This window comes from Pteronotus mesoamericanus, unplaced genomic scaffold (assembly GCF_021234165.1).
Source record: "Pteronotus mesoamericanus isolate MK-2021 breed Mesoamerican mustached bat unplaced genomic scaffold, CSHL_Meso_final contig_169, whole genome shotgun sequence".
Taxonomy (NCBI): Eukaryota; Metazoa; Chordata; class Mammalia; order Chiroptera; family Mormoopidae; genus Pteronotus; species Pteronotus mesoamericanus.
Genome location: NW_026555068.1, coordinates 27055562 through 27082936, shown reverse-complemented (window position 1 = coordinate 27082936; position 27375 = coordinate 27055562). Strand labels below are relative to the sequence as shown.

General features: G+C 51.1%; 1 protein-coding gene across 2 annotated transcripts in view; it reads left to right on the top strand.

Annotated features, from left to right (window-relative positions):
* Positions 1–256: 256 nt before the first annotated feature.
* The window catches only part of AGPAT5 (1-acylglycerol-3-phosphate O-acyltransferase 5), a 32228-nt gene continuing 5109 nt past the window's right edge, over positions 257–27375 (top strand). Inside the window, exons 1-5 of one of the 2 annotated variants that reach the window (XM_054566204.1) lie at positions 257–571; positions 10044–10113; positions 15288–15403; positions 16913–17002; positions 20885–20975. In XM_054566204.1, coding sequence (XP_054422179.1) covers positions 353–571; positions 10044–10113; positions 15288–15403; positions 16913–17002; positions 20885–20975 — 586 coding nt within the window. In that variant the 5' untranslated portion in view covers positions 257–352. The remainder of the gene's footprint in view (positions 572–10043; positions 10114–15287; positions 15404–16912; positions 17003–20884; positions 20976–27375) is intronic. The other variant, XM_054566205.1, reaches the window with a different exon arrangement.

Below are 27375 nucleotides of genomic sequence, written 5' to 3'. Positions count from 1 at the left end.
ATGGGATAGGGTCATGGGGTGTGAGCGCCCCTGAGCTACCAGCCCCCGAAGGGCTGCGGCGTTCCCTTGCCCGCGGCCGCGAGCAGCGCGCCCGGCCCCGCACTCGCCCGTCCGCCCGCCAACCTGCCCAGCCGCGGCGGCGGCGCGGCCCATGCGGCTGAGGACGGAGGCCCGAGCGCGCGCGGGCGGGACGACTCAGGTGCGGCCGGCGGCCCGGGGAGGAGAGGGGGCGGTGGCGAGGCCGGGCGCGGCCCGGTGATTGGCCGTCGGCCGCGGGCCGCGGGCCGCGGGCGTCCCGAGGCGGCCGCGCGGGGAGGGGCTGGCGGAGTAGTCCGCGTGCGGAGCCGGGAAGATGCTGCTGTCCCTGGTGCTCCACATGTACTCGCTGCGCTGCGTGCTGCCGGCAGTCGTGCTGCTCGGCACGGCCCCCACCTATGTGCTGGCCTGGGGGGCCTGGAGGCTGCTCTCCGCCCTCCTGCCTGCCCGCTTCTACCAGGCGGTGGACGACCGGCTCTACTGCATCTACCAGAGCACGGTGCTCTTCTTCTTCGAGAACTACACCGGGGTGCAGGTGAGGCTCTGCGCGCCCCTCTGCTGCCCCTCTCCGCCGGGGCCCCGCGGGCGCACGGGCGCCACCCCGGCCCGGAAGCAGCCAGCCGCGCCGTGACTTTTAGGATCGTTCCTCCCTGCGGGGCAGGTGTGCCCCGAGAGCAAGTGCTGCCAGAATATCCTCCCACGGCAGGGGAAGTTTCGGGTGTTGCTCTGAGCTTTGGCCCAGTGCCTCCCTGCAGACCCCCCAAGTTCGCTGGGAGGCTGCAGCTCGCTTGCTCTGAGCTGCAAGTGGGGCCCCCTTTCCGTCCCGTACCCCTGCGTCGGGGAGCGCAGATGAGCAGGAAGTAGGGCAAGCAGTGGACAGTGTGGGGCGTTTGCTGCGAGAAGGCGGTCATGTTTAAGCTCAGAAGTGCGCTTTGAAAAGTCGGAGACGAGACTTTCTCTTGAAACAAGTTGTTACTGTTTGGACAAGAAATGCAACTTTGTTTTGCCTTCCTCCCCAGTGAAAGCTGGGCGAGCAAATGAATACATTTGTTACTGTAGAAGCCTTGCCATAGATAAAACTCTTGCCAACTTGGACTAGGTTTAAATGTGTGGCTAATCTTTTTTGTCTGATTACTTTCTTTCTCTATGGAGATTGGATGTGTAGATTAAATTTGTAAAACAAACAAGTAGAAGGACCTCTTAATTGTATTGGGTTCTTTTGAAGTCTCATACGAAATAACAATTGTGATTTTTTTTTTCCTATCTCCCAGTTTGGGAAAAAAGGAGATTGATTCTAGGTTATTGCTTATGTTCAGTTGCTCCTCTTTTTTTTTTTTCTTCCTTTTTCTTTTCTTGGTTTGGTGGTGTGGAGGGACTAGGATGACTTTCTTTTTCTTTTTCCTTTTTATTTTTGTGTTTCTGCTTTGCCTCCCCCCCCCCGCCCCCCACACGCAGCTGTTTTCACCCCGCTGTCAGCCACCCGGCTGCTGTTTTGACCTTTGGCACTGCTGTTGGTCCCTGAGGACCTGAGTTTGCCCCAGTTGCAGGTTGTTTTGGGGAGTGGGGAATTATGAGAAGCTGGGTCCCCATTTAAACCAGAATCTGTGTTTACCAGGGGAGAAAGATTGCCCTGCCAGAAAAAGATTTCCCATGAGCTGACTTTTAAAATGGGCCTCATTTAAGATTTTTACTGTTGCGGACCTGTCATTTCCCCTGTGTTCTTCACATGGTTTTACCACGATTAAGTATTTAATTTCACATATGACAGCTGGCCTGGACTCAGAACATACGACAATGTCTGCTGTCTCTCAGAAAAACAACTCTCCTTGTGCTGGGCTATTTTATTGTTGTTCAAAGACTGTAACATGTTCCATGCAACATCGTGTACAATACACCATTGAAGTTCTTGGTGTTTAGGAAGATTCTCATTTTAAGAAATGATTGTAAAATTTTGCCATGTTTCTGAAATTGTGTATCTTACTGTTCAGTATAGACTTCCAATTTATTTTTGACTTCTCAGCACATGGGCATTAATCTGTCGATGATCACTGGGCAATCAATTCTAGGATTCCTAACAAAATTCACCATGAGATCAACATTAGATAAAATTTTGAATTACACTTCAGGGCCATCAGATAGATACCCTTTTATAAATGTGGGTCCCTTGGTGAAGTTTGTTAGGAATCCTAAAACTCAGTGCACACTGATCCTCAAATGCCGGTTATGAACATCTAATAAAAATGTAAGCCCAAGAGTTTCTTGTCCATGTTTTTTGTTTGTTTGTTTGTTTGGGGTGTGTGTGTGTGTGTGTGTGTGTGTGTGGCAAAGAGTTATTTGTTTTGCTGGTTAGTAATAGAGCAGGTTATTTTTTCGGGGCCTTTTCCTAGAATCTGAGGTTCCTATGTAGACAAGGCTACCTTCCGATATTTCTAATGGTTTCTTTTAAGATTAAATCAATAAATGAAAAATGGCTATGTAAAAATGTAAACCCAAAGGAGAAGGATTTTTAAGAACAGACATTCTGTCACCTTATTCTTATTTTTTACTTAGTAGTTTTCATCAGTGACTTTGTCATCACCAAGTTTCCATGAACATTTTTGTGTGTTTTTCTTGTTTTGCTAGGGGACTTTTTTTTTTAACTTGAATTGTTCATCAGTTTCCATTTGCAAAGCCAATGGTGACCCTCCTGTTTGTTCTATGGGTTTCTGAGTGAAAGGGAGTTCGCCATTAAATTATATACATTGCAGAAGTATTTTCAAAGTAGATTTCTTTAAAAACAGCCTTTTAAGGCTTTTAAGTTCTAAGTTTAAAAATAATGCTCCGTAATAGTTGTGAGACAGAGAATTTTCTTATGCATGGAATTTTTAAGGTGAAGAACAAGTAGGTCCGTGAAGTTCATGATCTGTGCTTGGCAGGTAAACCTGCTTCCAACCAGTAAGTGAACATTGGATTCTAGGTAAACATTCTGTTCTTTCCTGATTTCACTACTTTATTTTAATATGCATCTTGCAGACAGGAAAACATTTCAACCGCTATTACTAAAATTACTGTTTATAACTTTTAAGGTTCTCCTAGAATCTCATTAGTACTGAAACTCCACTGGGTACCTTCTTCACCATTTTACTCCTTCGGGATTTTAGAAGTTTTATGCGTCTGTCTCTTGATTTGAGATGCACTGACAATTAGAACACACCTTTTCGCTACTCGGGAGGTACTGATTCAGGTGATAGTGTTGTGTTCCTGTGGCTGCCATAACAAAGCCCCTCAAATTTAGTGGCTTAAAACTGCGGAAATTTATCCTTTAGCAGTTCTGGAGGCCAGGTGTCGGGAATCGAGGTGTTCGTTGGCCTCCATGCCCTGCGGAGGCTCTGGAGGAGAACACTTCCTGTGTCCCTTCCGCCTTCGGGTGGCTGTTGGCGTTCCCTGACTTGGGGCCACATCACTCCAGTCTCAGCCTCTGGGGTCACATTGCCTCTTGCTCTTCTGTCTGTCTCAAATGTCCCTCCGCCTTTCTTAGGACACTTGTTACGGGGCCTACCCGTGGAACCCATGATGATCTCTTTAGCTCGGAATCAGTAACAGTCTACAAAGGCCCTTTTTCTAGGTAAGGGCACATTCACAGGCTCTGTGCTTTGGACATGGGCACATCTTTTTGGGGGTCATCCTCAAAACCACTACAACAGTAACTCCTGAGTTCTGCTCATTCAGTGTTGTGTGTTGTTTTTTAGTTTAACTTTGCCCTGTTTCTTTAGGTATGTTAAAGCATTTGATATCTTCCTTCTTTAACATGCTAAAGTGAAGGGAGCTTGGTTTTATATGCCAGGGTTACTTTTAAAATAATTTCCCACCCTGGCTGGTATGGCTCAGTGGATTGAGCACCTGCTGTCAACCCAAGGGTCGCTGGTTTGATTCCAGGTCAGGGAACATGCCTGGGTTGTGGACCAGGTCCCCAGTTATGGGTGTGCGAGAGGCAACTGATCAATTTCTTGCACAATGATGTTTCTCTCCCTTTTTCTCCCTCCCTTCCCCTCTCTCTAAAAAGTAAATAAATGAAACCTGTAAAAAAAAATTTCCCATAAGCTTTTAGTGTCTCCTTTTCAAAGTTATCTTCACATATTCCTCAAATAGAGCACTTGAGCTGCCTTATTTTCAGAACCAGTCTTTATTCTATATAATGATAACCAACTTTTTATTCATGTGTTTGTGTTTTCGGAATTCTTAATTGATTCTTACATTATCATCTTGTGATAGCTTACCAGAGAAACCTAATAAATTAGAGGCAATAGAACTTCTCCACTAAGAATTTCTTGTACATAGACATGGTGACTGCATTGGCACCTGGCATGGTCACGGCTGTGAAGCTGTGTAGGGCCAGAGAAGGGGCTTGGGGGTGGGGTGCCTGGGGCTCCAGAAGAAAGGCCGCGTGTATGTGTCGGAGCTGGAGCTGAGGGAAAGCTTCTGGGAGTGAAAAAATGCGGGTACAGAGAGCGGGGGGCGGAGGGGCGTGCAGGTGCCGGGGCCTCCTGGCAAGGGGACCCCAGAGGGACCGCGTGTCTGGCCTAGATGCCTGTCCTCGGTGCCGAGGTTGCTGCGCGAACGATACGTGGAATAGTTGTGGTTGATAATGAATATTGTTTAAAACATGTTTTGGAAGCTGATAAAAGTTATTGTAACTTTTTCTTAACGCTGGAATTCTTTTCTCTTTAACAAATTTCTGCTCTTTCCCGTGCTTCCAATAGAACGCACCAGAAACTGCTCACTGGTGTTTGTAGGCCGGAAGCGTCTGTGATGTGATAGACGCCTTCTCGTTGACGCCTAGTACGTGTTTGAGTCGCCGTTTTCTTTCCACTTAAATCTGTTGGAATTTATTTTGACATAGATTTTAGTCTGATTTCTCTGTTTTCTATCTCCCTCTTCCCCAAATGCTAACAGAATGTAACAATAAAATGTGAAATTTGATATACAGTAAGTTAGTTTTTCAACTAGCCAACTTTGTAAAATAATGGCAGGGAATTCTATATTCACAATTTACTTTGCCTCTCTCATAAATTTGTCTAATCTTGTGGCGTTGAATACACTGAGAGTTGCCTCTTCTTAAACGGAATTAGAAGTTAATTTTTCCATTAATATTTTCCTACTGTACTATGGTTTCTTAAACAAAGGTTGAATTGACAGACGATCCAAAGCCAAGCGATAACACAGCATCTCCCCGAAACGCCCCGAACCTGCTTCCCATGCGTTCCTTCGGTGCCGGAGCGTGCACGCCATCCCAGGCCCTGTGCCGGCCCCCGCGGGAGACGGGGGAGCCGGGCCAAGGCCCCTGCACCCACGCAGCTCACGCCCGTCCGGTGGGACGGGGCACGGTGAGGAGGCTGACGGGCGCTGTGCTCTGCGAGGCGTTAGCCCTGGGCCGGGGGGGCGCGTCCCTGAGCAAAGGATGTTTGCTGGAGCTCTGAAGGGCACCGGTCCGCAGGGTTTTGTGGTCATCCCGGGGACAGCTGGCAGCAAGCAGAGCAGACGAGGAGAGGAGGCAGTCATTCTGCCCTGCAGGCGGCCTCTCCTTCCCATTTTCCACTCAAGGGAGCCGGGCTCGGAGAACATGCACACTCAGCGGTTGAGCCCGGGCACCCGAGGCAGCCTGGCTCCCGCGCCGGCTCCGCGGAGGCGCTTTGCTGGGTGGGGAGGCGACACTGGAGGAACTGAGATGCCATCTCTCAGGGTGTTCAACTGGGAAAAACGTGGGCAGTCAAGAAAGGCACTCGACGTGGAGGGTCTGCGCTTATCAGCATCGCGGCCCAAAGAGAAGGACCTTGCTGGGGATCTTCAGCAGGCTGTGTCCCTTGCTGAGAGCTGCTGCGGCTCTTGCCTTGGAACGGGAGGGAGCAGCGCGGCGTGTCCACAGGCGGCCGGCAGAGACGGAGGCCCTCAGTCTGCCCCGGCCAGGTGTGCCCCCGTCGGTTCCACGGGCCCGGCTGCGGCATCCGCCCGCCGGCCCCCCCCAAATGGCCAGCGTGCTCCGGACTCTGTGCCCCCTCCCGCCCGGGCCCCAGCCCCCAGCCCCCAGCCCCCTGCACCTGTCGTGACCTCTCCCCACCTCAAGCCTCAGCCCCTCGTTTGTAACATTAGCGTAGGCACTGGGGATCCCAGCTTGCGTTAATAGGCCTGTTTTCCCTTTTACAGATTATAACCCCTTGGAGGTGGCAGCAGAGGGGAGAACTACTTGACTTGATTTTTTTGTCCTTGCAGCGAACGGGCAGAGCAGGCCACAGGGGCGCCTGGTCTGCGTTTGTGGAAATGGGGGTGAATGCCACTATTAGGGGTGGGGTTTCACATGGCCTTACTAGGTGCCAGGTTGTGACCTAACAGGACCTACAGATACAGAGTCTAATTGCGTTCTTCACTCAGCTAACGCGGGGAGAAACGGGAACTCCCCCTCCGAAGCCAGAGAAGTGAGGCGGGGCACAGAAGTCGGTCAGAGGCCGGAGAAAGGCGGAGGGAGCTCTGCAGCCGCCAGCGAGACAGGGGAACCTTTGTTCACTTCCCAGGAAAAACCTGTTCATTTTGCAATTTTTGATCCAATGCACTTCTCTCAGGTTTTTTATGTTTCCTTTGTTTCTCTGTAGGAACTAGCGACGAACACCCCAAATAAGCAGGCGTTGCTTGGCTAGTTTAGGGGCTGTGCATGTGTGTGCCCGTGTGAGTGCCTTGGGGAAGGCAGCCCCACTCTGTGCCACCCCGGCTGGGGATCCGGAGGCGTAAACAAACGAGGCTGGTGACGCCTGGAAAGGAGGCAGCTCTGGCAAGTGCAAAGCTGGTGCCCGGTGTTCGCGTTTTCCTCTGATGAAATAGTCTCGACCCTCAGATAACACACTTGGGCTGTGTACACAGGAGTCCGTTCAACAATGAAGCTGCACGGAGGGGTGCGTTTCAGAGCAGAGAAAGGGAAGTGGAGATGAGGAAACCGAGGCAGGAGGCAGCAGCTGGCTCCCAGCGCTCCCCCCCGCGCCCCGCCCCCGCCGGCAGGGTCAGCCGGGGCAGCGCGGCTCCGGGGCCTGGCGCGCGGCGGGGCCCGGGGGCTGCGTGCGGGACTGCCAGCCCCGCCTGTGCCCGGCGCTGCCTCGCTGCCCGTCTCGCTATGCTGTTCTATAGAAGTTTTTCTATGTCAGTTTTTAATTTTTTCTTCCAAGTTTCTTGTCTCTTTTGGTGGGTATTCAAAGTGGAAACATACGAGCTCCTAACACGCAGGAAGTCTTCTCATTTGACGTTTTTTATTTGGAACGTTGGCAGAGAACAATCTTGTAACACCGGACAGAGTTTGGGTCTCAGTGCGAAAAACCTGGGTGGGACGCCACCCCCCCACCCCCATCTGCCCCACGGCGTGTCCAGCAGAAGGGCGGCTCCCCGCCCGCGCTCCTCCCGAGATGCAGCACTTACCGTCGTGCGGTCTTGCCGCCTTCCTGAGGCGGTGGGCGAGGCTGCCCGGCTCAGCGACCTGTGCCTCCCAGGCGCTCAGAAACACACGCCCCGAGACTGAGGACGGCACCGGAGAGATGCGTGGGGACGTGCGAGGGGGCTCAGCGGTCGTCAGGTTCCATTGAGATGGGGCACGGTGATGAGCTTTGCGTCCTGCCATTAGACAGTGACTGAGTTCACATTGCGATCTAGTTTCCGGGGGGAAGCAGGGCCCCGCTATTTTCCTCGTCAGTGAAATGTGGCAGATGGGGCCGAACAGGGCCGTGGTGTTTGTATGCGTTATAGTAGAAACCTTGTCATGGGTTACTACTGGTGAGGTGTTTCCTTGGCATAAAAACACATTTAAAAATACATTTCAAATGATTGTAAACATGGAGTTTAAGTTATAGATGCAACTTTATTCAGGTTGAAATTCTTTGTAGGTGCATTTCTACATGATCAGAGACTATTTTCTTAGGAAGATAGACTAGATAGCTGTTTTTCTTATTCATTAATCACTTCGCACAGTTCGGAATAAAAACCGTCCTTTCCAGGGCGGTGGCAGCAGCCGCAGCCCGGCCTCCTCCGGGCGGGCGGGCGGGCGCTGTGTCCCAGGCACTGGCGCAGGCACCCCGCGGCCTCGCGGGGCTCGCCCGGTGGTGCAGAGGAGGCGCCGCGGGCACGCTCGTCCTGAGGGTGCGGAGCAGGTGTGGAGAGGCCGGCGCTCCTGCTCTGGCCCCGGCGGAAGGGCATCGAGCTGGGTGTCGGGTCCACGCCGTGTGCCGGGAAGGCCTGGCCCAGCCATTCGGCAAATGCGCTGTCCCCGTCTGGCCCGCTGGACACCCTGGACTGGCTGGGTGGAAACCAGGCCATGCGACAGCACCCTTCTGCATTGCCGCCTACCTACGGCACAGCGTGCCCTTCCTGAAGACGAGAAGGGGGAGTTTCTCACGGCGAGGACATCCGAACAGCCTGTCGGCTGGCGAGATGCTTCTCGTCAGTGACCAGTTTTGAATAAACAGTTCATGTTAACAAGACCTGTGGCCTCGGTGTGGCCCAGACCCAGCCAACCCCCACCCGCCCCGAGCAGACGCCCCCTCCCCCAACTCCAGTGTGGCCAGATCCTGCCCAGGGCTCCCCAGCTGCCAGGAGGGGCTCTGACCTCCTGCCCCGGCCAGCCCACAGGCGCCCGGAGGCCAGGACGCGCAGAGCGGGCTCTCCCCCCACTCCGCCGCGTGCGCTCACAGGCTGAGACACCCCGGGACCGCACCAAAGCCCCTGGCCTCCTGCTCGCTCTTTCCTCTTCCCTTGGCCCCATCCCCACCTAGGCAGGTCCCCCCTGAAAAGAAGACAAAAAAATTTCAAATAGAGGATTTTGGAATCTGTGCTTTTAGCGACTAATGTATCACAGTGTAGAGGAGTAAAAACATTTCCTCTGTCTTAGGTTTATTGTGGGGGCCTGCAAATTAAACTGACAAAAGACAAGTTAAGCGGAGGAAAGTCATACAAATTTTAGTAGTGTTTACACTTTTTTGTGCAGCAGGGCCTCAGAAAAGAGGAAAACTGAAGGTCCGACCCTCCTGGGTGTCCGCAGGCCCCAGGCACCGCGGCTCCCCCGTCACTCCCATCTTTGCGTGATGAACACTCTTCCTCTCTCTCACTCGGCAGCGCCCAGCTCTCTCAGACACAGGGCCCTGCGGTGGCATTATCTTCGCACTGCGTGTCCGTGCATGCACTGCATGCTCACTGGCCTCTGCCGCTGCTCCGCGGGCGCGGCTCCTGGTCGCTGTCAGCAAATGTCAGCAGGCAGCAAGCGCTTCCTGTGTTGTTCTCAAGAGAAAAAGCAATCATTGTGTCTCACTTTATGACTATTACCCTGTCCTACACTTAACATTTTGTAACAAGCAGAAGTTTAGTTAGAAAATCACGGAGGTGGGAGAAGTGAGCCGGCTGGGCTGCGTGGGCTTAGGGAGCAAGTCACAGAGGCAAGAGGGGGGGCCCTTGGAGCTGAGGAGCAAAAAGGGCAAAGAAAACACACCTCAGGGAAGGAGAGGGGAGAAGGCGCAGGCCCGCTCCGGCGGGAGCAGTGCACCCCGGGGGGTGGGAGGGAGAAGGCGCAGGCCCGCTTCCGGTGGGAGCGGTGCACCCCGGGGTGAGGGGAGAAGGCGCAGGCCCGCTCCGGCGGGAGCGGTGCACCCCGGGGTGAGGGGAGAAGGCGCAGGCCCGCTTCCGGTGGGAGCGGTGCACCCCGGGGTGAGGGGAGAAGGCGCAGGCCCGCTTCCGGTGGGAGCGGTGCACCCCGGGGTGAGGGGAGAAGGCGCAGGCCCGCTCCGGCGGGAGCGGTGCACCCCGGGGGGGGGGCGCACCTTTACTTTTTAACTGTGTTCCATTTATGCTCTGGGAGACTCCTAAGAAAAAGTAACTTGTTAGTCATGATTGGAAATAACCATGACATCATGTGTTGGTCAGTTTTTTGACCTTGTCCTATTTAGGATGTTACAGCAGTGCATGCTTTAAAATACCAAAATAATGCTTCTTTTTGTTTTATCTTTTAGATATTGCTATATGGAGATTTGCCAAAAAATAAAGAAAATATAATATATTTAGCAAATCATCAATGCACAGGTTTGTATTTCATTTGCGTGAAACAGGTTTTTCTACAGAAAATGCGTGGGCAAGGTGATGTTCTTACGTATTTAAATGAAAAAATTTTTGTTATTGTTGAAATATGAATTTTTAATGCAGATGTTATATGTGACCTTGTATGTCTGTGATTTTACCCTGAATTCTCCTAGTCTTACCTTTTCCCTCTGCTGGGCATGAATGAGCTGTTTTCTTTCTTTTTTCTATTTATCTGAATAGTTCCTTAAAGAGTCTATGAGTTCTTCCTTTTGTCAGTTATGTTCCTGGGTGCGGGATTGGTGGGTCACCCCGTACACACATTTCGTGTTTTTGAGTGTGACACTGGACGAAGCTTGTGCCAGTGTGTGCGCGGCCGCTCCCTAAAGCCAGCACGGGTGTCTGGCGCCTGCAGCGCCCCCTGCCTCCCCAGAGCTTCGATTTAGTCACAGCTTGTTGCGCTATCAGAGGAATCACAGAGGACCTTGATCTCTAGTAAAGTGCAGTATATACTTAAATTAGGTCAAGGTGCTCTTTGAACTTTTTTACTTTGTAATAATTATAGACTCACAAGCATTTGCAAATGCAGAGTCCCATGGCCCCATCACCCAGTGTCCCCCTGGGGTGGCATCTTACGTAACTGTGTACAGTATCAAAACCACGGCGTTCCCATTGTTTAAAGTGCTTTTTAGTTCTACAGATAATTTGGGTAAAAAAAAACCCACTTCATATTTTTTCAAACCTGATACTGCTCTTGAGGCACACTTCCTAAATGTGATTGTTACTTTAAAAAATACAGCGCCCAGAAGTTGAAAGCTAAGCACAACGTGACCGCCCTGACCAGTGTGGCCCGGTTCCATTCCCAGGGAGGGCGCGCGCCTGGGTTGTGGGTCCGTCCCTGGTAAGGGCGCGTGCGAGAGGCAGCCGGCCAGTGTTTCTCTCCCAGTCTCTCCCTTGCCCTCTCTCTAAAAATAAATAAATGCAGTCTACAAAAACTATGTAAAAATACGTAAACAAACCCAGCCTGCACGGCGGCAGTGCCTGGGTGGAAAGCCGCTTGTGCCCACGGCCGCCCCCTTCTTCCCGCGCCCCTGGGTCTCTGCGACTGAAGAAGGCAAAGGAAGTGGGAGGAGTTGGAGCGCATTTTTCTGCATTTAGCTTATTAATGACTACATTCAGTGTTATAGGACAAGTTACCGCTTCGCGGCGTTGATAGGCGTATTAACGTGGCTGTGTCTTTGGCACTCGGTCACGTGGTCGGCCTAGATGACTCGGTGACAGCGCCCCCGGCATGAGCAAGCAGCCCGCCCGCGGTGGGCGCCGCGCCTAACCCGGGCGTCGCGTCTGTGTCTCCAGACGTCGGTGGGCTTTGCGCCACTAACCGTCCCCGCTCTCCCCCCTGTGGCTGTGGCCTGCTCCCGCCAGGGCCCCTTTACGCAAATAGGCCGAGCGCGTGGGCTCCCCCGCGCCCCCGCGCCCGGGCTCCCGAAGCCTGCGCTTCCTTCCCGGGGAGTCGCTGGTGTGTTCATGTGTATAGGGTTTCTCCCTGTTTAACAGATTCTCTCTTAAAATCCCACCTGCGAGTTCCCTGCCCGCTGCCCTCGACCTGGGCCTTGGTGGAAACACGGCTCTGCTCCGAGGGCGGCGGGGCGCGCCTGGGCGGACGGGTCCTCCCCACCGCCCGGAGGTGGGCTGGTCACGTGACGGGCGCCACGGCCGCCACTGTCGTGGTTGTGCCTGCTGCGCGCCGGCCCTCGGGCGCCTCCCCTGAGGACGTGGGGTAGCGCTGGGGAGCAGGTGTTTAAACCGCTCCTGTGCGGGGCGGGGCGGGGAGGCGAGGCGCCGGGAGGCTCCAGCTACGGCCGGAAGGCCCGCTGGAGGTCCAGTCTCAAGCCCCTCGCTCCCCGGTGCAGGCACCGGCCTCCCCTGGGCGCCTGTCCCGGGCCACGGCTGCACCCTTCCGCTGGGAGGTTGTGAAGGGCCCGTCTGTGTGCCTTTAAAACCCGTAACTTAGTAACGTAACGAGGTAGTGAGTTTAAATTACTTGAGAACTGCAGGCCTCAGAACACAGGGTGGGACAAACGTGGGTGTGCAGTTGTGTGCGCGAAACGCAGAGTTTACTCCTGTGCTATTCATTGTCGCGTTATTTCCCACACGGACGACAGCAGGCCTCCTTTCGCCCACCCTGTGATGGGTTTGGAGCCTTCTCCCAGAAAGAAACAGTCAGGGGCACATAAAAATGGGCATTTGGCTTTAGGTTCGAGGCCCCTAGAGTTTCTCCGTGGTCTTGGGACACTGGCCTGTGTATCCAGGTGCCCTTTCTAAAGCCCTCACGCGATGCTGTGAGTCACAGCCTAGGACCTGAAAACGTAAGGAGCGGAAAGAACGCTTCAAGGGCTGCTGTTTGGCTGAGACAGTCCCGTCCCTCTCTCCTGGGCCGGCCAGAGCACGGCCCCGTCCTGGCCTGGCTTTTCCAAGAGCTGACAGGGTAATGCACCCCTCCCATTTCCCTGCGTTGCCCCGCGATGCGTCCTTGCCGTCGGCACTTCTGGTCCCTGCTACCTTGCTTTTCTCCAGAGGCAGCAGGGGGATGGTGGCTCTGATTCCTTCCTCCCGGCCTTTTTCACCTGGCTGCTTTGGGCCCCACTCGCCTCATTAGTCTCACGAAAGCCCCCTTTTCCTGGCTTAGGTGCCATGTTTCTTGACTGACAGCCTGTGTGGTGAGCGGATGGTCATGCCGAGGCGTGGGCGTCGGGCCGAGCCGTTTGCTGTTGTGCAGCAGGCTGTGTGGCAGCGGGCAGGTCACTGCACCTCGCTGGCCCCACTGGCCGGTGTGAGTGAGGTCTCCAGGTCAGGCGTTGAGGCAGTTTAGCTACCGAGCTGGCCCGCAATCGCACGGTGCCTGGCTCACAGGGGCAGGCGGCGGCCGCAATGGGAACGGGTCCGGGCCCGGCCAGAGCTTCTCCCGCGGCATCGAGCCTCTGCACACCCCTGAGTTAGGAACGTGTTACGTGGCCGTGTGCACGGGAAGCCCTGCTCTTCCCGCTGCCTCTCCCCTCGGCCTCCCCCTCTCCCCGGTCGGGGGCCGTGGCACTGCCCTGCCGGCCCCCGTGGAAGAATTCGCATGCGGCCACGTTGCCTGGTACCCTGATTGAGTTATGCCAGGACACGGTGTAAATGTTACTGTACAGGTGACACATGTCCTCCTCAGCCGTCAGGAGCCCAGCTGTGTCTTGTCTCCTACCTTGAAACCTCATTGAGAATAAACAGAAAAAGTGAAAAAGATATTTGAGGAGCAAAAATTGATGGCACAAAGCTTGTCTTTTGGCTACCTAGGCTATTTCTTAAATTTTTCCACTAAAATTTTTGAAAGACTAAGGGCAAAGCCCAGGACAGTTGATTACAAACAGGACACATGTTTAAAATGTTACACCCTCTCTTAAAAGTGTTTGGAAGAGACATCCTAAGCCATAATAGAACCATGCAGATTTTAATATAAAAATACATTGTAAAAAACCTCTCCAGACTTTAAAAATAATTGTTCCAGGAAAAGATACCAAATCATGTTTTTAGCCTCGTCCCCTGCATGTGTTCCAAGATGCGCTTTAGCCTGGAAACCAGACACTAAGGTCTCCCAATTTACTGAGAGTCGATTCACATTAGGTACAGCTTCGCCAAGCCTGAGGGTTTGGTTTCCAAGACATGAGTAGGAAGAGAAGAGCTCACCGCTGACTGCATAGATGGCGAGATGGCGGGGGGGGGGGGGGGGGGGCGGGGACCGCAGGGTGCCTGTAGGAGGCTCAATACTGAGGAAGGGCAGGCGGCAGTTCCCTGGCGGAGGTGTCCCCCACTAACGCTGGTGGGGGACGTGAGGCGGGCTCGCTGTTCGCAGGGAGATCTCGGCATCGCCGCTTGACAGGAGCTGTAACCGAATTGATCTTTGTAATAATCATTGTAATTCTTAAATCATCGTGGAAGAGTTAGCTGGCAAATGATTAAAAAGTTTAAAAAGAGAGTTATAGTAACTGATACAATATTTTTCCAAAAGGATAACTGGCTAAATCTTCTCTGGGCTGTTCTGTCACAGTTGGGGGTTCATCATCCTATAATTGGGGAAGTCAACCCCTTTAGTTAAAACTTTCCTATGACCCCTTTAATTTCTCGGCTTTTATTTTATTAGGTTTTTGTTTTGTATTTCTTAAACACCCCCGCCCCCGAATTTACTTTGTGCACTGTGATCCCGGAACCGTGTCCCTTTCACCGAGGCTCTTCGCTGTGTTTCAGGGGCCCTGTCCTCCAGCTCCCCCGCAGGGACTGGCGTGGTCTCCCTCACGTTCCGTTCCTACGGCTTCGGTCCCTCTCGGGAGCCCAGGTGGCGTGCAGCCGTTCACGCTCAGATCCGCTCTCTGGGCCTTCAAGACCCTGACCGCGTGCCCCCTGCCCTCCTTGGGTTGCTCCCTCCCCCCTTTCCAGCTTGTCCCCTGTTCGCCATCTTCGCACACGCTGCTGGCTCCTGGCCCTTGCCAACAGCAAGGGCCCTGTTCAGCGTTTCTTCGAAAGCTCGATTAACAGTTCATTTCTTGCTACGAGTGGATATAAACCCACTCAGGCCCTCTGCTGTGTGCTTTTGCAACCCATGGTGTCGCAGCCGGTCTCCGCAGTTAAGGGCGTCTGCCGGGCGCGTGGTGAGCTGCGCGAGACCCGCTTTGCGCGCGCTTACGGCCTGCTGTTGTGACCTGAAGCGCGCTAGGGGAGGGCCCTTGCCTTCCGTTGAACACAGTAGTATATGAAGCATGTGTATTTTGTACTTGACAATTTCATGGAACCGGTTTTTTGCTTATCATTTTGTCGTGTTTTCTGGGCTGAGAATTGAAGAAGCTTTATTCTGTGTTCATGCTGCTTTTGGGCTATTTTGGTTGGTTGTAACCTTTGCATTTTGTTCATGAAATAAAAAGCCTTTCAAGAAATGCAAAAATCCCTAAACAACAACAAAAAAATGAAAAGACACAGAATTTTTGTTTTTTAAATGTGTCGATTTAAAGTAATTTTAAAATTTGAATCATCGTATTTCCCAAGCGCACTCCCTGCTGCATGTTGTGAGGAGGCTGGTTCTGTCCCCGCGGCGGGGCTGCGGGCGCTGGCCTGGGGGTCCCCACGCTCACGGGGCTCTGTCTTTGCAGTGGACTGGATCGTCGCCAACATTCTGGCCGTGCGGCAGAGCGCCCTGGGGCACGTGCGCTATGTGCTGAAGGACGGGTTGAAGTGGCTTCCCTTGTACGGCTGTTACTTTTCTCAGGTAACTTCTCCCGTGCTTTTTTTAAAGTGTATGTAAGTTCTAAAAATGTTAGATTTTAAAATTGAACATACACTTAATATAAATGTACGTGGTGGGTTATTTTTATGAGTTTAATGGCTTTTCCTAAAATGAAGTAATTTTATTTAGGGTTTTTTATTTTTTAACTTTAAAAAATTTTTTATTGATTCATTTCTAGAGAGGAAGTGGGGGGTGAGAAACATTGATTTGTGGCACTTATTTATGCATTCATTGGTTGATTCTTGTATGTGCCCTGAACGAGGTCAAACCTGCAACCTCGGCGTATGGGGACAACGCTCTAACAAACTGAGCCACCTCGCGAAGGCTGTTTAGGATTTTTAGTGTGTATATTTATATACATGTCTGATTACCCAGAGAGTTAAATAGCAAAAATGCAAATGTACAAAAATCAAATGAATAGAAAAATTTAACGGCATAGATTTTGATAGACAATTACCTTAAGAAACTAATAATAAAATTACTGAGAATATAGAAAAAAGTAGCTTTATATGAATAGTACTTAGCATGAGCGCCAAGTACACAATTAATATTCAACATATGTTATTTTCCAAAATGCCCTTGAAAATCACGTAAAAATCTTCAGGTCATGAAACTCTGTGTAACAGGCTCTTTTCTATTCAGAAAGGGTTTAGGGGCAGGGGGTATATGGGAATAAATTACCATCCGCTCAATTTTGCAGGTAACTTTAAACTTTATTAAAAAATAGTCTAAATTCAGAGAGGGATTACTAGCATTTTCTAATCCTTTTCTGACCTGATATTTAGTTTTTTAAGTATGAAGTATAAAATTTGTATGGAAGACGTGCTTGTTAATAAGATTAGAATAACAGATGGAAGAATAAAGGACAGAGGGGCGCGCGCTCTGAAACTCTCCTCCTGCGAGGCAGCCCGGGGCAGGCGGAGCGCGCGCCCTCCCTGGTCTTCGCTCCGTGGGCGCACGCGCTCCTGTGACCTCCTCACGTTTTAGGAAGCACACACGCTCCTGATTGAGAGCCCACCCTCAGGACCTCGTGGAGCCTAAGTTCCTTCCCCGAAGGTCCCGTCCCCCAGCACCACCGTCACCTTGCGCGTTGGGGCTTAACCTCCGAACGGAGGGGGACAGAGTAAGCACCGCAGTGCTTATGTACATGTCTGTAGTTGGGGCAGCGTCAGGGACACGTTTTAGTGATTTTGTAATTAGTGGGGAAATTAAAGAGTACGATGCACCTGTGGTCGAGTTTTTGGTTTTAGAAATGTAGTTTTAAGAAAGCACCTTTAACTTCCAACAAAAGTAAATGTTCCTGTATTTTCCAGTACAGTAAGCGGTGTTATCTGAATTATGTTGAAACATAGAATTTTCAGCTAGTGTTCTTTCGATGCCGACGTCGGGACGCATTAAACGCAGTTTAGCCCCTGACGCGTAGCTGGGCGCGGCGCCCCGCGGGGCGGCGCGCAGAGGCAGTAAGCGCCCCGTCTCGTCTCTCCGCGGCAGCACGGCGGCGTCTACGTGCGGAGGAGCGCCGGCTTCGACGAGCGGGCCATGCGGAGGAAGCTGCAGAGCTACACGCGCGCCGGGACGCCGGTGAGACTGCGCGCTGCGCCTGCCCGCGCAGCCCGCGTTTTCGTTGCAGAGCTTAGTTACGATTTAAGGATTGTTTTGAAAATGTGTTGTGCCAGGTGTGGTGAATAACTCAGAGTTGTGTGAAGGCGCAAAAGCCTTCCAGACACAGGTAAGCATCCCTGGGGGCGTCAGGGGGCCGCAGGCCACGCGGCCCCGGGCTTGGGTGTCGCCAGGGCTGGCCGCGGAGCAGTCACGGGAAGAAGGCTGGCGGCCGCAGTCTGTAAATGGCAGGCGGACTCCCGGGTCACCGCGCACTCGGCCGCCTGGGAGCTCCGGACCCTGGCCGGCCTCGGTGTCAGAGGGCATTGAGGGAGAAGCAGCTGCTTCCTGTCTCCGAGTGTAAGCTGAGATTTCTTGTGTGTCTTGAGTTATTTGAAAAGCTAAGAATAACGTTCATGTCTACAAAGAATCGTTCAGCATAAACATTATTTCACACCACTTTGCTCCCCCAAAAGAGCCCTCTCGGAGAGATGCCGGGGCGCCCGGCTCCCCGGCCCGGACGGCTCGGCTGCGCGCCTGCGTCACCAGCACCCGCGCCGCGGCCGTCCTGCTGCTCGGAAACCCCCTGCCGCTGCAGGCCTCGTGTCCCTTTCTCACCCCTCTCTCCACCTTCCGCTCTCTTGTCTTCTTTTCCTCTCTCCAGGGCTCGTATCTAAGGAAGAGTTCTCCGGTCAGCTGATCGAGTGCCATGATGTTCAGGGTTTTTACCCACAAACGCTCTCTGGCTGGTTTTCCACTGTGGCCGCCCTGTAACCTGACCTCTGCGCAGGGCTCGGCTTGCAGACTTTCCAGCCTTCACTGGTCTTCTGGGCTTAGGAGCCATGTGCTTCTAGCATCTTATATCCCAAATGAAAGCCTCCTCCTACTTGTTTTATTAATAAATTTTAAAGTTTGGGATAATTTTAGATACACAAAATCCAAATTAAAAAGCCAGTTATGGAAAGGGAGAAAATAGTTGCAAAGCACATATCCTGTAATATGTTAATTTCCAAAATACATGAGAAATTTATGCAACTCACTAGCAAGAAAACAAATCACTCAAAAATGGGCAAAGAACTTGAATAGATGTTTCCGCAAAAAAGCCTTACGAAGGGCCAGCAGGTACATGAAACAAGTGCTCTACATCATTAATCATCAGGAGAATGCTGGTCACAAGCACAATGAGATGTCACCTCACACCTGTTAGAATGACTTACCAAAAAGTCAAAATATAATACTTTGGTGAGGATGTGGAGAAAAGGGAACCCTTAGATACCGTTGGTGGGAATGCAGACTGGGGCAGTCATGATGGAAAACTGAATGGAAGGGCCCTCAAATATTAAAGCTAGAACTACCTGTCATGTGATCCAGCAATTCTACTTCCGGGTGTACGAGAAGATCTGTCTGGACAAAGTCCAGCCATTGTTAATGTAACAAGAACTATTTGTGCGACATTGATGTGACCTGGCTGCCAAGGAGAGTGGATTGGAATGCGCATACATGAAGAATGACCATTTCACTGTACTAGTCAGTGGGGGCAGTAGACGCCGTTGAGTGAGCATGTGCGCTGTGTGGCCATTGCATTCAAAATGACTGAGCCAATAGGACAAAGAATCTGCATCGGATTTTGCGTTAAGCTTGAACGTTCCTCCAAGGAAGCTATTCAGATGACTTAGAAAGCCACAGATATGGGCCGCTGGTGATTGGCAGCTTCATCACGACAGTGCGCTCGCTAATGCATCACATCTTGTGCAGAGTTTTTTGGCAAAACATCAAATCACCCAGGTGACTCAGCCCCCCTATAGCCCAGATTTGGTGCTCCTAGACTTCCAGCTTTTCCCAAAACTAAAATCACCTTTGAAAGGGAAGAGATTTCAGACAGTCAATGAGATGAGGAAAATACGATGGGGCAGCTGATGGCGACCGGGAGAACTGTGTGAGGTCCCAAGGTGCCTGCTTTGAAGAGGACTGAGGCCCCATTGTCCTATGTGCAATGTTTCTTGTATCTTGTATCTTCTTCCATAAATGTCTCTATTTTTCATAGTACATGGCTGGATAGCTTCTGGACAGACCTTGTATTATATACACACACTGTCTTGAAGAGTTACCTCCATCCCCGTGTTCACTGCGGTGATAACCCCAGCGACCAGGATCCTGGAAGCAACCCAAGTGTCCATCGGCAGATGAGTGGATAAGGACAGTGCAGTCTCTGTACGTGCACGACGGAGTAGTTTCGGCCTCAGAAAAGAAGTAAATCCTGTCACTTGTGACAGCGTAGCACAGGAAACTTCTTTATTGAAGTGTTGTTAGTGCAGTGACTGACATACAGGAAGCTACAGGCAGTTGCAGTGCAGAATTTGATGGATTTTGCTGTGAGTACACAGCCATGAAACCACCCGCACGGTCAGGGTGATGAACACGTGTCAGTTGCCTCCAAAAGCTTCCTTGTGCTTCTTCCGTCCCAAGGCAACCACTGGTCTGCTCTGTTGTTAGAGATTAGTTTGTGTTCCCTAGAATCCTGTATAAATGGAATCGCACAGTTCGTACTCTGAGGGGGAGTGGGTCTGGCATCCTCCGCTTAGCCTCATCATTTTGATATTCATCCATGTTATTGTGTGGATCAGCAGTTTTGTTTCTTTTTGCTGCCGAGCAGCTTGTCATCGTGTGGCTATACCGCAGCTTGTCTGTTTGGGGCTGTTAAAAATGTAACTTCTGTTGTATCTGTGACTTGCCTCTTCATATCCATAACAGTGTCTTGAAGAACAAAAGTTTTTAATTTTCCTTAAGTCCAATTTCTTGATTTCTCCCATAATTTCCTATTTTAGAATTCCTTGTCAAACTCAAGGGTATGAGGTTCTCTCCTGTTTTCTTTTGGAAGTTCTATAGGTTTAGTTTTACATTTAGGTCTGTGATCCATTTTAAGCTAATTTTTGTATATGGTGTATTTGAAAAGATTTGATGAAAGTCTTATTTTGCCTTTTGGCTACTAAACATGTTGGTGTAGTTTTTGTAACTCAGTTCTAAAATTAGAAGTTTTTCACTGTTTAGTTTTACTGTTTCTGTTTTGACTTTTCCAAGTAAATAAATGTAAAAGCTTAGACTAATTGATTACTTAGTAAACATCCAGTTTGACATTCTCAAGGAGTGGCTTATAAATCAAGTTATTTAAAATGTATTACGGCCCTGGCCAGTGTGGCTCAGTTGGTTGGAATCCCGTACACGGAAGGGTCGGCGGGTTCGACCCCCAGTCAGGGCTTGTACAAGAAGGCAGCCAATCGATGCCTGCCTCTCCCCCTTACTCCCTCTCCCCCTTCTTCTCAATGAAAAATGTCCTTGGGTGAGGATTAAAAAGAGATGTATCATGGAAACTGTAAAATCATACTGTATGATTTTTGAAATATGAACACAACTACCTTTTATGTTGTGGAAATTTACATATTTATATGTGATTTTCCTGAAATAAGGTATACTTAGGGACACAGTTGTCTAAAATTTGCACCTTTTAAAAGTCAGTTTGCAGAACTTAGTGGGGGAAAGCTCTTTTATTAATTAATTGAGGCGTGTGAGTCAACATTTCATGGCCAAATTTTTCCTTAGTGAATATTAACATGTAATTAGAAATGTTAGGCTCTTAATGACTGACCTACCAGTGAATGTCAGACTGCATTTTAAATATAGTCTATGATCAGACTTATTTGAGTTTTTTCATTTTGGTGGTTCTGCTTTAAGTGAAGCTCATATGTAAATGAAAACACGTTTTTCCCACTGTAGGAAATACTCTCTTAGCATTAATAGGGTTAACATTGGTAAATTAACAACAAAAAAGCTAACACAAACAAACCACCCTTTCTTTGTGCTCTGCAGATGTATCTTGTGATTTTTCCAGAGGGAACAAGGTACAATCCAGAACTAACGAAAGTCATCTCAGCTAGTCAGGCATTCGCTGCTCAAGAAGGTAAGTCAGAATGTCCCTGTATTTGACAAAAGTCATTTTTAAAGATAATGACCTTTTAAATTTTTCTTCCGAGAGAAGATATTTATGTTTTACAACAATTAAAATGAATGAATGTATTTTTTCCTTGAATGAATGTGTGCATTACCTCTTAGGAAATGAAGTTCCTTCTCATTAATTCCTGTGCATGTCATTACGACTGTCTGAGAGATTGAATTCAAAGGCTTGCCACAGGGCACACTTTGGCGCTGTGGATTTGGGAAACACCCGCCTCGGTGCAGGAGTACATGGGCGCGCCCTTCTGTGCAGCGTGGGCTCTGTGGGCTGGAATGTGTTGCCCATCTGCCGGTGGGCAGACCTGGGTGGGAACCCTAGTTCTAACTCTGACCAGCTCCCTGGTTCCAAGCTGCCTGATGTCACTGAGCTTCAGTGTTCTCTCCTCTTAAAAAACATACACCTCATGGGCAGAGGACAACCTGTGTAAGAACTAGAATGTTCCAAGGTGGGGGATGTCTCTCTTGGAGAATGGTACACAAAATCGGTTCCCAGTATATGACACTGTTTTATGTCCCCAGTAACGAGAATGTTCTTGACTGTGTTTTGGGAAATCGGGTCACTGACACACTAGGGAGCCCTTCAACTTAACCGACCTGGGAGGTAAACTAAGGCGGTGGCCGTGCTGCCTGCACGAGCGTGTCCGGAGCTTGGCCGTGGGTTGGCGCGCAGCCCCCACACCCGCGGCAGGGATGTGCTGCACCGGTGCCCGTGACGACCCAGGGGTGGCGCGGTGTCCTGCCCATGGGTGGCCGGCCAGTGTCAGGGTGTGGTGGAGCATCAGAGGATCTCTGCTCTTCATTTCACCTATTTTTAGTTAATCCGATGTGAGCCCACCCCCGAATTCAGCGACTGTAGGCGGTTAGCAGCTGCCCTCTGCGCCCGGCTCTGCGTGCGGGCCCTGCTGAGCAGAGCTGCGGGCGAGGCGGCCCTCTGTCCCAGTGACCAGCTGTGCGCCCTCCTTCACCTGCCCTGGGCAGGAGCTTGACTGGGCCGCAAAGGCCCGGGGGCTTCGCCCGGTGTCAGCTGGGCAGGTCCTAGGTGGCGCCTCCAGCTCCGTTGGTTGGCCACCGCAGCTGGGAGGAGCAGGGCATCTCTTCGGATTTCCTTTCAGCCTCTCCTGTGGCGTCTGCCGGGCATCACTCTTGCGCCAGCATGCAGCCTGAGGTGGACGTCACCACGAGCTTTGGGCTGCGGTTTGCAGCGCGCACGTTAGGTAACCTTAGGCAGTTGCTTGGTTTCTCCCGCTCTTTCCCCGTGTGTGAACCTGGAGTCTGACGTCTCCTGCACAGGGCTTTCGGGAGGTTCGGCGACATCACGTCCATTGAGGCAGGTGGGGAGGGCCGACGGTAGGCGTTGTTCTGTGCCCTTTCAGGTGAGGGACTCGGGCACCCGCGGACCTGGGTGTCTTCAGGTGTCCTGGAGCCTGCGCTGCCGAGGGGTGACGGGGTCTTCACAGGGTCCACAGTCACACGGGAACGTTGACTGTGAGCGTCCGGAGCCCCAGCCCGCACGTTCAAGGGTTAGCTGTATGTGACCTGTCCTGTGTGTGTTCCTAGTTACACACTGGCGTGTGCTTTCCAGGTGGGCAAAGGAAATGTTTACATGCAGACAGACTTACGTACTGTTACATTTATTCAGAGTCATCATTTCCGTCCAAGTTCCAGGCCCTGTACCAATCATCACGGACTAGGTGGCTTGAACAACACATTTTCCCACAGTCCCCTCCCACCTCAGGAGCCTGGAAGTCCGAGTCACAGGTGTCAGTGTGGCCCAAGGCCGTGCGGAGGGGAGGGGCGCCTCCAGGGAGGCGCCGCTGTGCCTCTTCTTTTCATAGGAACACGAGTCCCATTGGGTTGAGGCCCCCTACCGTGACCTCAGCGCACATTTGCCCCTCTCCCGAAGGCCCCGTGTGCGGGGCTGCCCAGTGGGGCTCGGGCTTCAGCGCGAACGGCGGGAGGGGAGGTGTGCAGAGATGCTTCAGCCCCTGGCAGGACCTTCGGTTACTTTCCGGATGTGAGGAGATTTAATACTGACATTTCTTCACTCATCATTTTAAAATCAATTTAAGGTGAACCTTTACCTTTTATTGTTTACCTCATCAACTGAGATAACTGTTTAACATACCTACTAAGATTAGTTTTTTTAAAAACTCCACAGCAATTTTGTAACGCTTTTTAAAACCAGTACTTTTAAATAACTCTTAAAATAGTGTAAGGATGGTATAGTCACCTAAATATAATTGATAATGATTGGTCTGTTATTTTTCTGAGCTGTAGATCTTTCTCAAAGTTACCAAAAGGGGAAGAAAAGTTTGTCTTATGGATATAGTTTTTAACTGCTCCCTGTTCTTTAAATCCTCTAACTGGGAACACTCTTGCTATCAGAAGTATATTTTCTTGTGAACTTACAAAGGTAATTATTCCCACCATACACGAAGAAAACTGATTTGTGGACAGTATATCTAGAAAAAGTGCTTCTGGTTTTATTTCCGTTTTTGGTCACAACTAAGTGAAATTACTCAAAAATGACCAAAAAACTTGTTTCTGCATTTGTTAATTTTCCTTTCCGAAAGTTGAAACTCATAGCATTTGTTAGTCTGTGATATGTTTTGTTTCTCAACCTTATTAATTTTGCTTCTAAAGTAACTTTGACTCTGACTTTTAAAAAAATAGATTTTTGAAAGTTGCCACTTGTTTGCACATTTAAGCCATCACACCGTGTGCCCCTCTCAGCTCTCTGTGGACGGTGGCCTGGCCGGCTCGCCGAGCAGAGCTGGTGCTTGTGGGTGTCTGAGGTCTGTCTCAACCCTGAATAGTCCAAGGCTCCGCTTGCCGCTGTTTCCTAGCAATATTTTGTTTAAAAAAATACTCGGCACAAAATATGTTGATTCAGTGTTAGGGCTGTTATTTAAGATACTTGTGTTATGGTACTTGTGTTAAGATACTTGTCCATGAATTCTTAATATTGTTTACTTCAAAGATTGCTAATGATCTCTTAATTCTCTTCTTACTTGACACTAAATGTTAGTCATTCTTTTAAAAAAGACTAATTCACATTACCACATAAGCTACTCAAGATTTTTTTTAACTACAATCTGCCCAGGACAATACTTAAGATTCTGAGAAATCTGAAATATAGGTAGAGTCTTCATGAAACTATGTAATGTCAAGTAAACAAGGTATATATTGGAGGCTGCTCATTTTTACAATAGTAATTAGAGAAAGAATTTTATTTGCAGAGAGAATTTTATTTTATTATTGTCACTTAAGAAAACAATGGTAAAACATTTAGTAAGGAGGAGTTCAAAGTAATATGTGAAGATAATAGTGTATAAATATAAGTTAGTATAAATATAGCAATATAATGCACTATATAGTACAGCAGAATTAAGTAAATATAAATAAAATAATATGGGAGATAAATGATCTTTTTGTAATTGTATTTCTAAGGCGTTTGTTTTGTTGGTGACTGAGCATTTCAGTGTAGGTCCAGCGACCCTAGCGAGGCGCGCCCTGCTGCTGGTGTTGTCAGGTGTCTGCCCAGCTCTGCCGCGGCCTGCAGAGCGCTGGGGGCGCTGCCTGCCCCCAGTGGGCCACGAAGGCACCGCCATGGGCCTCGATTTCTATGGAATCAACGTCAGTCAGGATACAAAGGCAGAAGAACCATACTGGGATCCCATGCTCCAACCTCATGTTCCCAGGGTCGAGTTTCTGTTCTGGCGTGCTCATCGTTTTGGAGAGACGAGGAATGAATAAGGGGAGTGAGGAAGCTCTCGCGGTTCGTTTATGGTGATACTGAGGAGGCTGGCGTTCCCCTTGGCATGCACGCTCCTCCCTCAGTGTCTACCTGCAGCTGGGGGTCGCTTCTCAGTCCTCTGGCTTCCTCTTACTCCTCGTGTCAAGAGCCTGGTTCCAAGTGGCACCTGGGTCAGGACGTAGCCTTAAGGATGACAGCAGCAGGGCGCAGTGCTTGTGGGCCGGGGGGGTGGCGCGGGGGGACAGGGCACCTGTCGTCACTTGCCTGGTGCTGTGGACACAGCAGGGGTGCGGTGACTTTGAGAGCCGGGTTTTACCTCCGAGGCCATGTCTGTATCGTTGGCTTGCGGAGTTTTATGGAAATAAGCCATGGGGTGGTCTCTTCCTCCTGTCTCTGCGCACCCTGTCTCACCGCCCTGTTGTGGCTTCTTGCTCCGTCTGAGCTCTAAGGCCAGGGCGCTCTTGAGTGGCGCCGAGCCGGCAGCGCCCGCAGCCTCTGGGCGCTGCACGGTGCAGGGGTTCTCAGGGCCCGCCCAGACGTGCCGCGTCAGCAGGCGGAGGGGCGCTCGGCCTCCACATGGGCCGTGGTCGGGAGTGTCCCGACGCTTTCTAGCTGCTCGCTCGTCTGAATGGGACGAGTGATGTGGTCAGGTTAGGTGGCTCAGAGTTTCTGTTTGCACCCGAACGTGTGGATTAATATCTATTGATAAAACTTTATTTTACACTCAAGTTTCGTTAAGAAAAAGGAAGGAAAAATAGTTACACACCCATTAGAGATGGGCAAGAGGAAGAGACCCTCCATCTGGTAACCTTCCCATATGTACTACTTTCACAACTTAAATCTTTCTCAGTTATACAAAGTATTTCATTGTAATTAGTTTTCTGCAGAATCCTTTTAGGTGTTTTGCTTTCAGCGCTTGCTAAGGAGCGAGGAAGGCAGTGTGCCTTAGTCGTCATCCTGAGCCCGCCCCAGTGAGCCCCATAGTGGCTTTTTACCAAGAGCAACCTGCAAGAGCAAATGAACTTTTTGAACCCTAGTACTAGAAAACAAGGATTTTTTGGCTCATCTGTAGTAGTGAACCAAATACCTAGAATTTTCATGCTTTGAGCAAATAGATGGCTTCCTTAGCATCTATGCTGTCTCTCTCATGTGGCCTAACGTCCCTAGGGTCCCACAGGTCAGCAGACGTGCCTGGGCCTTGCCACCCGGAAGCTCTCACCATGGGGACCCAGGAGCGCTCCTCAGCCTTCCTCCCCCAGCCGTGTCCCCATGCTCCGCGCCCGCCCCGGTCCATGCCGTCCCCTTGTGTGTCTTTGCACCACGACCCCCGTGCTGGCCTCTCTCCAGCGTCCTCTTCTTCCCAAAGCTCTCGCCCATCAGCTAGGAGGCACTGAAACCGCCTTTAAGTGGGACTGTTAATTTTACGCTCTGAGAACGTTTCCTGCCTTTCAGGGCATTGCCACGTACTGGACCTTAGGTATCTATTTTATTGCCCCGTGACTCTAACTTACATGTTTATAGTTTTAGAGCCATGTCTTGTCAATAATTCCTGGATAGAAACGTACTGAGCAAGGCATCATGGGGCCTCCCTGGCTGTGTGCCTTGAGCAGCAAGCAGGCCAGCAAGAGGATGAGGGAGACACATGTCCTGTAAAATCCCCCGCAGGCATCAGTAGAGGGTTTTGGACACGTGTGCCTGTCGTCATGTACCAGTTTCCGAAATGGAGCACTAAGAGCAACATTTCAGGTATAGCGGCCAGCGCCAGGTCGGCCCTCGGTGAGGAGCCAGGTCCAGGGCGAGGGTGAGCGGCAGCTCGGGACCTGCGGGGATGGGGGTGAGGCTGAGAGAGCCTAGGCGTGTGGGCCAGACCCAGACAAACCCACTGAAGTAGCTGCTGTTTTCCCAGTTCAGGGCCGGGCACTCGGGGGCTCCCTGCAGGCAGAGCCCCGTCTGTCAGCGTGACCATGGCGGGCTCTGGGGTCTGAGCAGCAAGCCGCAGGCGTGTCTCCAGCTCGCCGTTGAAATTCTAGCTGGCCTCTCTGTGACCCATGTGAACTGTTCCTGTGACCATGTCCTGAGGTTCTGGGATCAGAGGGCCCTCTTCCGTGGACCTTATCCCTGAGGCCCCCTCCGCGAGAGACTGGAAACCCTTGTCTGGGTGGGCCGGGGCGCTGGGCTCAGGCTTAGGGCTATGAGGTTAAAGAAGGGCCACATTCCATTTGTTGTCATGGTGAGGGTGTCCCCTGTGTGCTGTCTCCTCACACACTGACGCCTCACTGGAGCCACTCCCGCTTCCCTGCTCTGCAAGCTCTCGTTCAGGTGACAGAGGACCTCCGTTTCCCAGGTGGTCGCTCTCAGCGCAGCACCTGCCCTTGTCGTCAGTGAGCGTGGTTGACCGTTTCCTTCTTGAGATGCCCGTTCTCTGCCTGTCTCTGCTGCCAGGTCACATTTGTCCCTCCCTCGTGGGCTGTCCTTCCCTGGAGCTGGGCAGGGGCTGAGTCCAGACAGAGTGTGGGGACGCACCCCCCCGGGGGACCCCTGCAAGAGGGCGTTGGTCAGGGCTGCTGCCACCGCCTCTGGGCTGTGGGCG